Source organism: Salmo salar, chromosome ssa06, assembly GCF_905237065.1.
Source record: "Salmo salar chromosome ssa06, Ssal_v3.1, whole genome shotgun sequence".
Classification (NCBI taxonomy): domain Eukaryota; kingdom Metazoa; phylum Chordata; class Actinopteri; order Salmoniformes; family Salmonidae; genus Salmo; species Salmo salar.
In genome coordinates, this window is record NC_059447.1 from 92,797,506 (window position 1) to 92,815,543 (window position 18,038).

At 45.7% G+C, this 18,038-nt stretch overlaps 1 protein-coding gene across 1 annotated transcript in view; it reads right to left on the reverse strand.

Moving 5' to 3' along the window:
* The window catches only part of sgk1 (serum/glucocorticoid regulated kinase 1), a 102,801-nt gene that overhangs the window by 55,268 nt on the left and 29,495 nt on the right, over positions 1-18,038 (reverse strand). The window contains 1 exon segment of the mRNA XM_045721202.1: positions 6,278-6,484. Coding sequence (XP_045577158.1) covers positions 6,278-6,484 — 207 coding nt within the window.

The window sequence follows — 18,038 nt, forward strand, 5'->3', positions numbered from 1 at the left end:
GGGCGGACGAGAGAGAAAGACAGAGAGGGAAATATTTTTGCATACTTCTAAGTGAGGTGGTCAATCACTCTCTCCATTTAACATACAGTGAGGGGAAAAAAGTATTTGATCCCCTGCTGATTTTGTACGTTTGCCCACTGACAAAGAAATGATCAGTCTATAATTTTAATGTTAGGTTTATTTGAACAGTGAGAGACAGAATAACAACAAAAAAATACAGAAAAACGCATGTCAAAAATGTTATAAAATGATTTGCATTTTAATGAGGGAAATATGTATTTGACCCCCTCTCAATCAGAAAGATTTCTGGCTCCCAGGTGTCTTTTATACAGGTACCGAGCTGAGATTAGGAGCACACTCTTAAAGGGAGTGCTCCTATTCTCAGTTTGTTACCTGTATAAAAGACACCTGTCCACAGAAGCAATCAATCAATCAGATTCCAAACTCTCCACCATGGCCAAGACCAAAGAGCTCTCCAAGAATGTCAGGGACAAGATGGTAGACCTACACAAGGCTGGAATGGGCTACAAGACCATCGCCAAGCAGCTTGGTGAGAAGGTGACAACAGTTGTTGCGATTATTCACAAATGGAAGAAACACAAAAGAACTGTCAATCTCTCTCGGCCTGGGGCTCCATGCAAGATCTCACCGCGTGTCACGTCCTGACCATAGTAAGCTGTTATTTTTTTTCTAAAAAAATGGTAGAGTAGGTCAGGGCGTGACAGGGGGGTTTTCTAGTTTCATTTTTTCTATGTTGTTATGTTCTAGTTTTGTATTTCTATGTTGGGTTGTTCTAGTTTTGTATTTCTATGTTGGGCTGTGTTTGGGATGATCTCCAATTAGAGGCAGCTGGTCATCGTTGTCTCTAATTGGAGGTCACTAGGGTAGGGGGCAGCATTCGGAATTCTGGATGAAAAGCGTGCCCAAATTAAACTGCCTAGTACTCAGGCCCAGAAGGTAGGATATGCATATTAGATTTGGATAGAAAACACTCTGAAGTTTCTAAAAGTGTTGGAATGATGTCTCTGAGTATAACAGAACTCATATGGCAGGCAAAAACCTGAGAAAAATTCAACCAGGAAGTGGGAAATCTGAGGTTGTAGTTTTTTCAAGTGATTGCCTTTACAGTATACAGTAACTTAGGGTTCATTTTGCACTTCCTAAGGCTTCCACTAGATGTCAACAGTCTTTAGAATGTTGTTCCAGGCTTCTACAGTTAACAGAGAGCGAACGAGAAGGCCGGTAAGTTGGTGACTCAGAAAAGAATATGAGTTCAGTGGCGCGCGTTCACATGAGAGGTAGCTGTGTTCCATTACATTTTTGAAGACATTGGAATCGTCCGGTTGGAATATTATTGAAGATTTATGTTAAAAAAGCCCTAAAGATTGATGCTATACATCGTTTGACATGTTTCTACGAACGTAAATAAAACTTTCTTTGACTTTTCGTCGTGAAATTTTCAGAGCGCTTCCTACATTTGGAGTATCTTACTGAACGCGCTAACAAAAAGGAGGTATTTGGACATAAACGATGGACTTTATCGAACAAAACAACATTTATTGTGGACCTGTGATTCCTGGGAGTGCATTCTGATGAAGATCATCAAAGGTAAGTGAATATTTATAATGCTATTTATGATTTTAGATTACTCCAAAATGGCGGGTATCTGTATTGCCTGATGTTGTTTTCTGAACGCCGTACTCAGATTATTGCAAAGTGTGCTTTCCCCGTGAAGCTTTTTTGAAATCTGTAACAGCGGTTGCATTAAGGAGATGTTCATCTATAATTCTTTGATTAACAGATTAATATTTTATCAACGTTTATGGTGAGTATTTCTATACATTTTTGTGCTCATTCACCGGGAGTTTTTGAAGGAAAAACATTTCTGAACATTACGGGCCAATGTAAAATGGAACTTTTGGATATAAATATGAACTTTATCGAGCAAAACATACATGTATTGTGTAACATGAAGTCCTATGAGTGCCATCTGATGAAGATCATCAAAGGTTAGTGATTCATTTTTGCTGTATTTCTGGTTTTTGTGACGCCTCTCCTTGCGTGGAAAATGGCTGTGTGGTTTTTCTTGTCAAGGTGATTTGCTAACATAATCTAATGCTATGCTTTCTCCGTAAAGCCTTTTTGAAATCGGACAATGTGGTTGGATTAACGAGAATCTTATCTTTAAAATGGGATATAATAGTTCTATGTTTGAGAAATTTGAATTATGAGATTTTTGTCGTTTTGAATTTGGTGCCCTGCTATTTCACTGGCTGTTGAATAGTGTGTCCCGCAGGTGGGACGGACACGTCCCACATACCCAAGAGAGGTTAAGTTGGTGTTTGTCCCACCTGGGTTTGTGGGAGATACATTTTGAGTAGTGTATGTTTCACCTCTGCGTCACGGTTTGTTGTTTTTGTCATTCAGTTTATTTATGTATTGCATAGTTTCACAGTATAAATAAAATGTGGAACGACACACACGCTGCACTTTGGTCCACTCATTCCTACGACAACCGTGACAGAATGTCCCACCACAAAAGGATCAAGCAGCGTGCCCAGGAGGAGCAGGGATCCTGGGCCTGGGAGAGGAAAGAGTGGAGGACGTCCTGGACCTGTAAGGAGGTAATGGCAGGGGACAAGACCCTGCCATGCAAGCAGGTGGAGACAGCGAGGGAGGAACGACAACGTTACAAGGAACAGTCACGGCAACGACGGAAGCACGAGAGGCAGCCCCCCAAAATAATTTTGAGGGGGCACACGGGGAGATTGGCAGAGTCAGGGTGGAGACCTGATCCAACTCCCCGTGCTTACCGTGGGGAGCAAGAGAAGAATTAAGCACCGTGTTATGCGGTGATGCGCACTGTGTCGCCAGTGCGCATTCACAGCCCGGTGCGATCTGTGCCCGCGCCCCACATTTGTCGAGCTAGGTTGAGCATTCAGCCAGGAAGGGTGGTGCCAGCTCAATGCTCCTGGTCTCCAGTTCACTTTCTCGGTCCAGGATATCCTCCGCCGGCTCTGCGCACTGTGTCACCAGTGCGTATTCACAGCCCAGTGCGTCCTGTGCCCGCGCCCCGCGTTTGCCGGGCGAAAGTAAGCATCCAGCCAGGACGGGTTGTGCCAGCTCTACGCTCGAGACTTCCAGTGCGCCTCCACGGCCCAGTATATCCTCTGCCTGCCCCACGTACCCGGCCTCCAGTGAGTCTATCCAGCCTGGTATGCCCTGTTCCTGCTCCCCGCACTTGCCGAGGTGCGTGTCACCAGTCTGGCGCCACCTGTGCCAGCCCCACACATCCGGCCTCCAGTGCGCATTCCCAGTCCAGAGCTTCCGGCGACAGTTCCCAGTCCAGAGCTTCCGGAGACAGTTCCCAGTCCAGAGCTTCCGGAGACAGTTCCCAGTCCAGAGCTTCCGGCGACAGTTCCCAGTCCAGAGCTTCCAGCGACAGTTCCCAGTACAGAGCTTCCGGTGACGATTTACAGTCCGGAACCTCCTGAGACGGCCTACACTCCGGAACCTCCTGAGATGTTCCCCAGTCCGGAACCTCCAGCTACGTTCCCCAGTCCGGAACCTCCAGCGACGTTCCCCAGTCCGGAACCTCCAGCGACGTTCCCCAGTCCGGAACCCGCAGCGACGTTCCCCAGTCCGGACCCTCCAGCGACGTTCCCCAGAGCAGACCCTCCAGCGACGTTCCCCAGTCCGAAACCTCCAGTGACGTTCCCCAGTCCGGACCCTCCAGTGACATTCCCCAGTCCGGAACCTCCAGCAACATTCCCCAGTCCGGACCCTCTAGCGACATTCCCCAGTCCGGACCCTCCAGCGACGTTCCCCAGCCCAGAGTCTCCAGCGACGGCCTGCAGCCCAGAGTCTCCAGCAACGGCCTGCAGCCCAGAACCTCCAGCGGCGGTCTGCAGTCTAGAACCTCCGGTGATGATCCACGGTTCGGTGACACAAAAGCGAAGGGATCAGCGGGCGGAGCCAGGGTTACGCCCCGAACCAGAGCCGCCTCCTCTACTGGAGGATCCGCTGGATGATAAGGTTCTAAGTACTGCACCAGAGCCGCCATAGACACTTGTCACCCTCCCTACCCTCCCTTTTTTTTGTTATTTTTTGTTGTTGTTGTGTAGTTGCATTCGGAGTCTGCACCTTTGGGGGGGGGTACTGTCACGTCCTGACCATAGTAAGCTGTTATTTTCTATGGTAGAGTAGGTCAGGGCGTGACAGGGGGTTTTCTAGTTTAGTTTTTTCTATGTTGTTATGTTCTAGTTTTGTATTTCTATGTTGGGTTGTTCTAGTTTTGTATTTCTATGTTGGGCTGTGTTTGGGATGATCTCCAATTAGAGGCAGCTGGTCATCGTTTTCTCTAATTGGAGGTCATATTTAAGTTGGTGTTTGTTCTACCTGGGTTTGTGGGAGATACATTTTGAGTAGTGTATGTTTCACCTCTGCGTCACGGTTTGTTGTTTTTGTCATTCAGTTTATTTATGTATTGCATAGTTTCGCAGTATAAATAAAATGTGGAACGACACACATGCTGCACTTTGGTCCGCTCATTCCTACGACAACCGTGACATAGCGGCTATCCCACCTGTGTGTGTTATAAAGATACAATTAGAGTCTATCCCACCTGCGTGTGTTATAAAGATACAATTAGAGTCTATCCCACCTGTGTGTGTTATAAAGATACAATTAGTGTCTATCCCACCTGTGTGTGTTATAAAGATACAGTTAGCGGCTATCCCACCTGTGTGTGTTATAAAGATACAGTTAGAGTCTATCCCACCTGTGTGTGTTATAAAGATACAGTTAGAGTCTATCCCACCTGTGTGTGTTATAAAGATACAGTTAGTGGCTATCCCACCTGTGTGTGTTATAAAGATACAGTTAGTGGCTATCCCACCTGTGTGTACCCCCTGTATATCATTAAGTTTCATGGACTCAATACTGGTACCCTGTGTATATAGCCAAGTTATCATTGACTCAGTATTGGTACCCTGTGTATATAACCAAGTTATCATTGACTCAGTACTGGTACCCTGTGTATATAGCCAAGTTATCATTGACTCAGTACTGGTACCCTGTGTATATAGCCAAGTTATCATTGACTCAGTACTGGTACCCCGTGTATATAGCCAAGTTATCATTGACTCAGTACTGGTACCCTGTGTATATAGCCATGTTATCATTGACTCAGTACTGGTACCCTGTGTATATAGCCATGTTATCATTGACTCAGTACTGGTACCCTGTGTATATAGCCAAGTTATCATTGACTCAGTACTGGTACTCTGTGTATATAGCCAAGTTATCATTGACTCAGTACTGGTACCCTGTGTATATAGCCATGTTATCATTGACTCAGTACTGGTACCCTGTGTATATAACCAAGTTATCATTGACTCAGTACTGGTACCCTGTGTATATAGCCATGTTATCATTGACTCAGTACTGGTACCCTGTGTATATAGCCAAGTTATCATTGACTCAGTACTGGTACCCTGTGTATATAGCCATGTTATCATTGACTCAGTACTGGTACCCTGTGTATATAGCCATGTTATCATTGACTCAGTACTGGTACCCTGTGTATATAGCCATGTTATCATTGACTCAGTACTGGTACCAAGTGTATATAGCCAAGTTATCATTGACTCAGTACTGGTACCCTGTGTATATAACCAAGTTTTCATTGACTCAGTACTGGTACCCCGTGTATATAACCAAGTTATCATTGACGCAGTATTGGTGCCCCGTGTATATAACCAAGTTATCATTGACTCAGTACTGGTACCCTGTGTATATAACCAAGTTATCATTGACTCAGTACTGGTACCCTGTGTATATAACCAAGTTATCATTGACTCAGTACTGGTACCCTGTGTATATAGCCATGTTATCATTGACTCAGTACTGGTACCCTGTGTATATAGCCAAGTTATCATTGACTCAGTACTGGTACCCTGTGTATATAGCCAAGTTATCGTTACTCAGTGTGTATTTATTCCTCGTGTTATTATTTTTAAATTATTTCTCTATTTTTCTCTCTGCGTTGTTGGGACGATTATGTAAGTAAACATTTCGCTGTTAGTCTACACCTTGTGGCAACCGATATTTGATTTGTGCATTATCAAGATAAAGATAGCAGTTAGCCATTATTGGCTAGCCCACCTGTGTGTGTTATCTTGGTATAGTTAGCATTTAGCTGTTAGCAGCTAGCCCAGTACCTGTGTGTGTTATCATGGTAAAGTTAGCATTTAGCTGTTAGCGGCTAGCCCAATACCTGTGTGCGTTGCCGTGGCTGCCAGGCCTCTTCCAGAGCGTAGCTAACAAAGGGTCCACTGCAGACACAGCACTCCAGCATGACAGGGTTAGCCAGCTGGGGGTTGGTGCTCACCCCCCAAGGGCCGCCCCCAAGATGCACCTCAGACTCCGCCTCCTTCTGCTTAGCATCGCCGTGGTGACGGCTCAACATCTTCCACTTCCTGACCTGCAGGTCCGAGACAAAACACAAACAAATCTTTACTTCATACTTTACTATTTAAAATATACTTTATAAATGTTAATACAGGCTACCTCCCTAATGGCACCCTATTCCCTACATAGCGCATTACTTTATAGGTCCTGGTCAAAAGTAGGGCACTACCCTATAGGTCCTGGTCAAAACAAGGGCACTACCCCTATAGGCCCTGGTCAAAAGTAGGGCACTACCCTATAGGCCCTGGTCAAAAGTAGTGCACTACATAGTGAATAGGGTGCCATTTTCCAGAACATTTTTAATATAGAAACAGTAAAAGAGATGGAAGCAAGTGACAGGACTTCTATCAGCTGTAAACATATTCCAGAATGATCCCTTGATAAGGTTCATCAGGATCTTGTTCATTAGTGCACACCGTAGCAAAATGTTTTGCGACAAAATGAAACTTTGTAATTGATGAAGTTTAGGGAGAACCTCCCTGTTTCAGTGTGTTTTCTTCCGTTTGCTGCCGGGTAGTTTGGCTGGGCCAGGGTTAAGCCCCAAGCCAACTCCCCGTGCATACCAGAGGCAGCATGTTACTGGTCAGGTCCCGTGCTATGGGGTGATGCGCACGGCGTCGAGGCAGAGCATTCACAGGCCGGTGTGCGCGGTGCCAGAGTCCCGCATTTGACAGGGGGAAGCGGGCATCCAGCCAGTAAGGGTGGTGCCAGTACTGCGCTCGAGACCGCCAGTGCGCCTTCACGGCCCAGTGTATCCTGTTCCCGCTCCTCCCACCAGTCCTGAGGTGCGTGTATCCAGTCTGGTACCTCCACTACCAGCCCCACGCATCAGGCTTTCAGTGCGCAGTCCCCGTCCAGAGCTTCCAACGACAGTACCCCATCCAGAGCTTCCGGCAATAGTGCCTCGTCCAGAGCTTCCGGCAATAGTACCTCGTCCAGAGCTTCCGGCAACAGTGCCCCGTCCAGAGCTTCCGGCAACAGGTCCCCGTCCAGAGCGTCCGGCAACAGTGCCCTGTCCAGAGTGTCCGGCAACAGTGCCCCGTCCAGAGTGTCCGGCAACAGTTCCCCGTCCAGAGTGTCCGGCGACAGTGCCCCGTCTAGAGATGGCCCACAGTCCGGAACGGAGTGAGACGGCCTACAGTCTGGAACCGAGTGAGACGGCCCACAGTCCGGAACCGAGTGAGACGGCGTACAGTCCGGAACCGAGTGAGACGGCCTACAGTCCGGAACCGGCGCAGCCAGAGTCGCCCTACAGTCCAGAACCGGCGCAGCCAGAGTCGCCCTACAGTCCGGAACCGGCGCAGCCAGAGTCGCCCTACAGTCCGGAACCGGCGCAGCCAGAGTCGCCCTACAGTCCGGAATCGGCGCAGCCAGAGTCGCCCTACAGTCCGGAATCGGCGCAGCGAGAGTCGCACTACAGTCCAGAGCTCCCAGAGTCGCCCTACAGTCCGGAACTCCCAGAGTCGCCCTACAGTCCGGAGCTCCCAGAGTCGCACTACAGTCCAGAGCTCCCAGAGTCGCACTTCAGTCCGGAGCTCCCAGAGTCGCACTACAGTCCGGAGCTCCCAGAGTCGCCCTTCTGCCCGAGGTCTACAGCAAAGCGCTTCAGCCAGAGGTATTTATCGGGGGTGGACAGGTTAGGTGGGGGACAAAGGCCAGAGCCTGAGCCACATCCACAGTAGGAGGCAGCCACCCACCCTCCCTTCCCTCCCTTTAGTTTGGGCGGTTTATTTTTGTGTTTAATTTTTTGTGTGAGGTGCATCCGGGGTCTGCACCTTTGGGGGGGGTACTGTCACGTCCTGACCAGTAAAGGGGTTATTTGTTATTGTAGTTTGGTCAGGACGTGGCAGGGGGGTGTTTGTTTTATGTGGTTCGGGGTTTGTTGACATATGTGTTTATGTAGAGGGGTGTTTGTTTAGAGTATTCTGGGGTTTTGGTTATGTTCTATGTTGTGTATTTCTATGCTCTATCTATGTTGTGTATTTATTTGTGTTGGCCTGGTATGGCTCTCAATCAGGAACAGCTGTACATCGTTGTTGCTGATTGAGAGTCATACTTAGGTAGCCCTGTTTTCACCTGTCCCTTGTGGGAAGTTGTTGTTGCATAGCTGTGTGTTAGCCTGCAACACTGTTCGTTCGATCGTTTTCTTCTTTTGTTTGTTACGTGTTCAAATAAAGTTAAGATGAGCACTCAACCCGCTGCGCCTTGGTCCATTACGAACGACGACCATTACAGTGTGTTTATAAACACCTGGGCCCAGGATCAAAACAGATCATCTCCTACTGGAAGACACTTTGTGGAATACAGACCCTAGACTTGGAACAAATACACTGTCTATTAGATCATTTTCCACATGTTGTTACGTTACAGCCTTATTCTAAAATGGATTATATAAATTTTTTCCCTGATCCATCTACCTACCCTACAATGACAAAGGGAAAACAGATTTTAAATTTTTTTTTGCAAATGTATTAAAAATACAAAACAGAAATAGGTTATTTGCATTAGTGTTCAGACCCTTTGCTATAAGACTGAAAAAATTGAGCTCAGGTGCATCCTGTATCCATTGACCATCCTTGAGATGTTTCTACAACTTGATTGGAGTCCACCTGTGGTAAATTCAATTGATTGGACATGATTTGGAAAGGCACACACCTGTCTATATAAGGTCCCACAGTTGACAGTGCATGTCAGTGCAAAAACCAAGCCATGAGGTCGAAGGAATTGTCCGTAGAGCTCAGAGACAGGATTGTGTTGAGGCACAGATCTGGGGAAGGGTGCCAAAAAATGTCTGCAGCACTTAAGGTCCCCAAGAACACAGTGGCCTCCATCATTCACAAATGGAAGAAGTTTGGAACCACCAAGACTTTTCACAAAGCTGGTCACCCGGCCAAACTGAGCAATCGGGGGACAAGGGCCCAATGACCAAGAACCCAATGGTCAACCTGACAGAGCTCCAGAGTTCCTCTGTGGAGATGGGAGAACCTTCCAGAAAGACAACCATTTACGCAGCACTCCACTAATCAGGCCTTTATGGTAGAGTGGCCAGACGGAAGCCACTCATTAGTAAAATGCACAAGACATCCCGCTTGGAGTTTGCCAAAAGGCATCTAAAGGACTCTCAGACCATGAGAAACAAGATTATCTTGTCTGATGAAACCAAGATTGAACTCTTTGGCCTGAATGCCAAGTGTCACGTCTGGAAGAAACCTGGCACCATCCCTACGGTGAAGCATGGTGGTGGCAGCATCATGCTGTGAGGAGGTTTTTCAGCGGCAGGGACTGGGAGACCAGTCAGGATTGAGGGAAAGATGAACGGAGAAAAGTACAGAGATTGGGGTGAAGGTTCCAACAGGACAACGACCCTAAGCACACAGCCAAGACAATGCAGGAGTGGCTTCCGGACAAGTCTCTGCCCAGCCAGTGCCGGACTTGAACCCAATCGAACATCTCTGGAGAGACCTGAAAATAGCTGTACAGCAATGCTCCCCATCCAACCTGACAGAGCTTGAGAGGATCTGCAGAGATGAATGGGAGAAATTCCCCCAATTTATGTATTACTTTTATTTAACTAGGCAAGTCAGGGGGGGAACAAAATGGCGCCGTAGAGAGAACACGGTGTTTCAGCGAGCTCACGCGGTATTCGTAAATTTATATTCTTACATTAATCTCCTAGCTTGAAAAAGTGGTAGAATTGGCTAAATAAGTTACCCTACAATGAGTCTTGGCGACTATTTCTCAAAAATCTCCGACAACATGCCCAACAGAGCTACTAAGAAGTCAACCAAAACCGCCATCCATGTAGATGTGCAGGAGGAGCTAGCTAACGTTAGCGAATCTAACAGCATTACAGATCCAGGCACAACGGACCTGGTGAATCAAAGGATGACGGATAACATTACTAAAGTGATCGATGTTAAGATAAGAACGGTCCTGGAAGCAATAGCAGGCCATTCAGCCGAACTACAGAGGGTTGTCAAACGTGTTGATGAGGTCGGAAGGAAGAATTGCTACTGTGGAAACTTCAACTACATCCATGGACACTAAGATAAAAGCACTTGAGAAACAGGTGCGCGAAATGGCGGAGCACATTGACGACTTGGATAATCGAGGACGCAGATGCAATATACGTGTTGTGGGACTCTCCATGAAAATTCTGAAGGGACACGTTCAGTAACATTTTTTTGAGGAATGGATCCCTGACTACCTACAAATGGACACTAAGGCTGGTCGGTTGAAGCTAGACAGAGCACATCCCTCTCAAGCACCGATACCTGGTCCCAATCAGCGCCCACGACCAGTGGTTATAAAGCACCGATACCTGGTCCCAACCAGCGCCCACGACCAGTGGTTATAAAGCACCGATACCTGGTCCCAACCAGCGCCCACGACCAGTGGTTATAAAGCACCGATACTTGGTCCCAACCAGCGCCCACGACCAGTGGTTATAAAGCACCGATACCTGGTCCCAACCAGCGCCCACGACCAGTGGTTATAAAGCACCGATACCTGGTCCCAACCAGCACCCACGACCAGTGGTTATAAAGCACCGATACCTGGTCCCAACCAGCACCCACGACCAGTGGTTATAAAGCACCGATACCTGGTCCCAACCAGCACCCACGACCAGTGGTTATAAAGCACCGATACCTGGTCCCAACCAGCGCCCACGACCAGTGGTTATAAAGCACCGATACCTGGTCCCAACCAGCACTCACGACCAGTGGTTATAAAGCACCGATACCTGGTCCCAACCAGCGCCCACGACCAGTGGTTATAAAGCACCGATACCTGGTCCCAACCAGCGCCCACGACCAGTGGTTATAAAGCACCGATACCTGGTCCCAACCAGCACCCACGACCAGTGGTTATAAAGCACCGATACCTGGTCCCAACCAGCACCCACGACCAGTGGTTATAAAGCACCGATACCTGGTCCCAACCAGCGCCCACGACCAGTGGTTATAAAGCACCGATACCTGGTCCCAACCAGCGCCCACGACCAGTGGTTATAAAGCACCGATACCTGGTCCCAACCAGCGCCCACGACCAGTGGTTATAAAGCACCGATACCTGGTCCCAACCAGCGCCCACGACCAGTGGTTATAAAGCACCGATACCTGGTCCCAACCAGCGCCCCACGACCAGTGGTTATAAAGCACCGATACCTGGTCCCAACCAGCGCCCACGACCAGTGGTTATAAAGCACCGATTCCTGGTCCCAACCAGCGCCCACGACCAGTGGTTATAAAGCACCGATACCTGGTCCCAACCAGCGCCCACGGCCAGTGGTTATAAAGCACCGATAACTGGTCCCAACCAGCGCCCACGACCAGTGGTTATAAAGCACCGATACCTGGTCCCAACCAGCGCCCACGACCAGTGGTTATAAAGCACCGATACCTGGTCCCAACCAGCACCCACGACCAGTGGTTATAAAGCACCGTACCTGGTCCCAACCAGCGCCCACGACCAGTGGTTATAAAGCACCGATACCTGGTCCCAACCAGCGCCCACTGCCAGTGGTTATAAAGCACCGATACCTGGTCCCAACCAGCACCCACGACCAGTGGTTATAAAGTTCCACAACTTTACCGACAAGCAGCGCGTCATGGATGCGGCTAGAAACATCGGTTCTGACGGTAGTCGACGTAAAGGTCCAAAGGTCTCATTCTTCAATGATTATTCCACAGCGGTTGTACGAAGGCGCAAGGCGTTTGATGAGGTGGAAGCTCGACTCAAGAGAATGAAGATGGACTACGCACTGCTGTACCCGGCCACATTGAAGATTATGGTCAACGGATCGCCTAAAAAAAACTCTACACATCTGAAGAGGCTGCTGCGTTTATTGACTCTCTCGGGTAAATAACCTCCGCAGCATTGGATAACGTCTTATCTTATTTTGAATCTGATCATGAAACAGTGGTGTAAGTTCTCATGTGCTCCTGTTCAGTAATATTCGTATCGTTATTATTTTTCTTGCTAAAGTAACTGCCGCCGTAGCTCAGACTGAGAAATGTGTGGACCTATATTGGTGCCCAGGCTCGGTTTTAGGTGGAAGAGCCTCAATCTTCTTCTATTGGATTTTTAAATGTCCACATATATATAAAGGATGAGGCTATTGAGTGGCAATGCGGACTTAAGAGTCTACATTGGAAAGTTGAAATCCCCTGCATGTTAGCTAGTGGGAAATCCCCCCTTTTGATCTTTACATGTTTAATTTTTGGGTTTAGTATAGTTCAGGGTTCAGGGTTCATATCGTTTGTTTACGCTCAGTGAGATAGAGGAGAGTTCAACACATGGAAAAAGGTACCACCCCATTTTTACAGTAGGATTCAGTCTGGATATTGAATGGTCAAAGTGCAATGGCAGGTAACAGACTACGTGTATGTACATGGAACATTAGAGGGAGCCATAACCCCATTAAAAGGAAGAAGGTACTGTCCTTTTTGAAAAAATTAAATATTGATATTGCCCTATTACAAGAAACTCATTTGAATGATAAGGAGCATCTGAAATTACAACAAGGGGGGTTTGGTCAAGTGTTTTTCTCATCATTTACATCCAGAAGTAGAGGTGTAGCAATTCTTGTGAAAAAGATCCTACCACTTAAGGTCTTGAAGTGTGTGAAAGATAAATTGGGTCGCTTTGTTATAATTAATGGTACTTTACAAGGGCAGAGCATTTCCATAATGAATATTTACTTCCCCCCTGCCCACCCTCCTGACTTCCTCACTAAGGTATTTCTAGACTTTTCAGAATTAAACTCAGACACTGCAGTGGTTGGAGGAGATTTTAATTGTTTGTTGAACCCCCTTATTGATACGCTTCCCAGTGGTATAGCCTCACTCTCTCCTCAAGCTAAGTCACTTACAGCTATTTGTGACGATCTGGGGTATGCTGATGTTTGGAGAGCTTTTCATCCCTCCAACAGAGAGTTCACTTTTTTCTCTGCACCTCATGGTTGTCAGACTAGAATAGATTACTTTTTTTATGCCCAGGACATCACTGCAGTCGGTTTTATCCGCTAGGATAGGAAGCATAGTCATATCTGATCATGCGGAGGTGATCCTGGACATAAAACTCAACGGGGCATTCAATCAGTCAAGACATTGGAGGTTGAATACAACCATTCTTAAAGACCACACATTCACATCATATTCTATTACAAAGTTTAAAGCATTTTTCTCTATTAACTCTCAATCAACAGATAACCCCTCACTCCTTTGGGAAACCTGTAAGGCGTACGCCAGGGGTCTGATTATGTCATACACAGCCACTAAGAGGCGGAAAAAGCGTGAAAAGCAAAAAACACTAGAGGGTGAATTAGGAACTAAAGAGAAGGACTACATTGAAACTCCCACTCCTGCCCTATTAAAGGAAATATCAGTCATTAGATCAACGTTGGACTCCCTCCTAACACAGGACGCTGAAAAGAAAATGAGATTTGTCAAGCAAAAGCTATATGAACATGGCGATAAGCCAGGAAAGTACTTGGCGTACCTAGCTAAAAAGAGAGCTGACTCACAGTCAATTGCGGCTATTACTGATTCTGATGGCAATCATTTATATGAAAATAAATTGATAAATGACTCATTTAAGAAATTTTATGCAAATCTTTATGCCTCAGAACTGCCAATAGACGCACCCAAGTTAATGGAGAACTTCTTTTCTAAGATTGAGCTCCCTACTATCTCCGAAGAACAGAGGTCTCTCCTTAATGCCCCTATTACTGAGGAAGAGATAATGTCCGCAATTAAGAATCTGCAAAATGGTATGGCCCCAGGACCGGACGGGTTTTGTAGTGAGTTCTATAAAGAGTTCCATGGCCTGATCCTTGAGCCATTGCGTGATATGTTTAACCACTCATTTTCAAATGACCAGCACCCCCAAACACGGCGAGAAGCCAACATATCACTTATTCTCAAAAAGGGAAAATGTCCGGAGTCTTGTTCCTCGTACAGACCAATTTCCCTTCTGAATGTGGATAGAAAATTGCTTTCTAAAATTCTAGCCACAAGATTAGAGGACTCACTGCCACTAATTGTGAAAGGAGACCAAACTGGCTTCATTAAGGGACGTAGGTCATGTAACAATGTCAGACGGCTTCTTAATGTAATTGAAGTCTACCAACGAAGTGCTATGGATGGTCTTGTGCTCTCCCTAGATGCTGAGAAAGCATTTGATCGTGTGGAGTGGTCTTACCTATTCTTTGCTCTAAATAAATTTGGTCTGGGGGAAAACTTTATAAAATGGGTGAAAGTTTTATATGATGATCCTCAGGCTGCTGTCCTTACTAATGGACTACGGTCAAATAGCTTAACTATACACAGAGGTACCAGACAGGGCTGTTCTTTGTCCCCTCTCCTATTTGCACTCGTTATGGAACCACTGGCCGAGGCCATCAGGGCAACGCCTGCTACACAGGGGCTGCTCATTGGTGATGTTCACCATAAAATAAGCTTGTATGCTGATGATGTCCTGATATTCATTTCTAATCCCGAGACTTCAATCACATCTCTTATTGATATTATTGGAGTTATTCAGCGAATTCTCAGGCTACAAGATTAACCTAACTGAATCAGAGGCTATGCCACTTGGTAACCTTCACTCTGTATCTAATACTTCTCCCCCCTTCCCTTTTAAATGGTCTCCCTCAGGTTTTACGTATCTGGGTATATCTGTAACTCCTAAATTCCAACAAATGTACAAAGCCAATTTTGTTCCCTTGTTCGACACAATAAGACAGGATCTGGAGCGCTGGAACTCTCTTCCGATTTCATGGTTGGGTAGAATATCCCTCTTGAAAATGAACATTTTACCTAGGCTACTCTACCCAATACAAATGATCCCAGTATTACTTTCCAATAAGGTAATAAAGGATGTAAATGGATGGCTAAGTTCCTTTATAATGGAGTAAACGCAAGCCAAGACTTAAGATGGCAATATTGCAGCTGCCAAGTTCTGTGGGTGGCTTGGATCTGCCCAATATCAGGTTCTATCAGTGGTGTGCCCACCTATGTTATATCTCAGACTGGATCACAAACGATGACTCCTCTATTTGGTTAGACATTGAGACTTCTCTTTCAAAATACCCCTTTACAGGATCTTTTGTTTTTCACAAGTTTCAAGTCTGTAAAAGATCATTGTAACAACCCCATTACACTTAACACACTCAAAGTATGGAGGTCAGTTCAACGTTTCCTGGGAAGGTCCAAACTAACCTCTGCTCTTACCCCAATTCTTAACAACCCAGATTTCGCCCCAGGATTGCTGGATGCTGGCTTTAACGTTTGGCTTAATAAGGGCATACGCAGACTAAATGACTTATTTGCGGATAAGATGTTTTATTGTCATTTGAGCAGATGGTCGAGAAATATCAACTCCCAAAAGCAGGACTTTTTCCGTTTCCTACAAGTAAGGCATTATATTCTGAAGAGCACCACCTTTACATGGCAACCCTGATCTGTCTGTCATTGAAAGAATGCTTTTTTTCCCACAAAGGAAAATGTCTGTAAGTCTGTTTTATGACGCTTTAAGGTCCTTTTCCGCTGTCGATACACAGAGGGTGAAACAAGTGTGGGAGAAAGAACTGTCTGTTACTATTGACGAAGAGATGTGGGAGGACATTTGGAAATATGCAAAAAAACAATATCTATATGTAATCGTACTAGAGCAATTCAATTAAGAATAATACACAGATTGCATTTATCCCCAAATCGCAGACATGCTTTTAGCCCCTCTTCCACTTCTCCTCAATGTCTTAAATGTAAGACTGATACAGGCACCGTAACACATTGTTTATGGTCATGTACCAAAATACAAAGATACTGGTCTGGTTGATCTAGAATTGGACCCAGTCTCTCTACTGTTAGGTCTCCCTAGTAGGCATGTAACTTCTGTGGGTAAGAGGAGGCTTTACAACATCCTTACCTTCGCAGCGAGGAAAAAACATACTTTTACAGTGGATTAGTGATAAGGTTCCCTCTATTAAAGATTGGCATAAGATACTGTTTGAATGGGTGCCGCTGGAATATCTGTACATGTACATTGCATTCTGAGACAGATCAGTTCTACAGAGTATTGGGAACCTTTACCTACATTACCTAGAACCTGAAGTGTCAGCTATTATGCTGCGAGGATTCTCTTAGAACGGTGATCTATGTATTTCAGAATCACCCTGTACATTCCATGTGGGGAACCCAACTTCTTGGTTTAAACTGAGCTTTTTTTTAAAAATTATTATAATTGTTTGTTTTTTTTTTTTTTATCTCTGTTTATGTTTGTTTAAAATGTATGTATTGAGAGACGCAATGAGGGGGATGGGGTGAGAGAAGCGCTGAGCGGGGAGAGGGAAATGGTGTGTGTGTGTGTGTGTGTGTGTGTACGTGCGTGCGTGCATACATACGGATATGTGTAAGTGAGTGCTGTTTTTTTTTTACCTTGTCTTTGTTGTTGTATCTCTTAATATGGGTGAAAATTGTGAAACTCCAATAAAAAAAATACTGTTACAAAACAAGGCAAGTCAGTTAAGAACAAATTCTTATTTACAATGACGGCCTACCCCCCCCCCCCCGGCCAAACCCGGACGACGCTGAGCCAATTGTGCGCCGCCCTACGGGACTCCCAATCACGGCTGGATGTGATGCAGCCTGGATTCGAACCAGGTACTGCAGTGACGTCTCTTGTACTGAGATGCAGTGTCTTAGACCACTCGGGAGCCCGAATGTACAAGATGTACAGTGCATTCGGAAATTATTCAGACCCCTTGGATTTTTTTCCCAAGGTGTGCCAAGCTTGTAGCCTCATATCGAAGAAGACTCGAGGCTGTAATCGCTGCCAAAGCTGCTTCAACAAAGTACTGAGTTAATGGTCTGAATACTTTGGTAAATGTGATATTTCAGTTTTTATTTTTAATAAATTTGCAAAAATGTCTAAAAACCAGTTTTTGCTTTGTCATTATGGGGTATTGTGTGTAGATTGATGAGGCGGGAAAAACTATGTAATCAATTTTCGAATAATGTTGTAACGTAACAAAATGTGCGAAAAGTCAAGGGGTCTGAATACTTTCCGAAGGCAATCTTGTACATAAAACATAAAAACATCTTGATGAAACAAATAGATTTTCACCACAAACTCTTAAAATAACTGATCAATGTTGACATTAATCCAAGTGATTATATTTCATTCATGTTCATTAGTAATGACCCTCAAGTTAACCCTAAGGCCTTCAAAAAGAAGCCAAACAAATGAAATGTTTGGTGGAAATATGATTGGCCTATTCTAAGCACCAAGGTTAAAAGAATATATGAACATTGTTTCCAGAGAAAAGTGATATATTCTTTGGTATCCAGAAGAGATTCATGTTTTTATGACTGAGTGGGAATTCCTTTGAATTGCACTCAATTCAATTCTACTTCCTGTCACTCAAATTCAAAATTCTACTTCCTGTGGGGAGTCGGCCAATTCAACTCGAATTGAGCCCAACCCTGACACACACACACACACACACACGCACACGCACACGCACACACAACTGATAGGCGGTAACCTCGGAGCTTACCTGT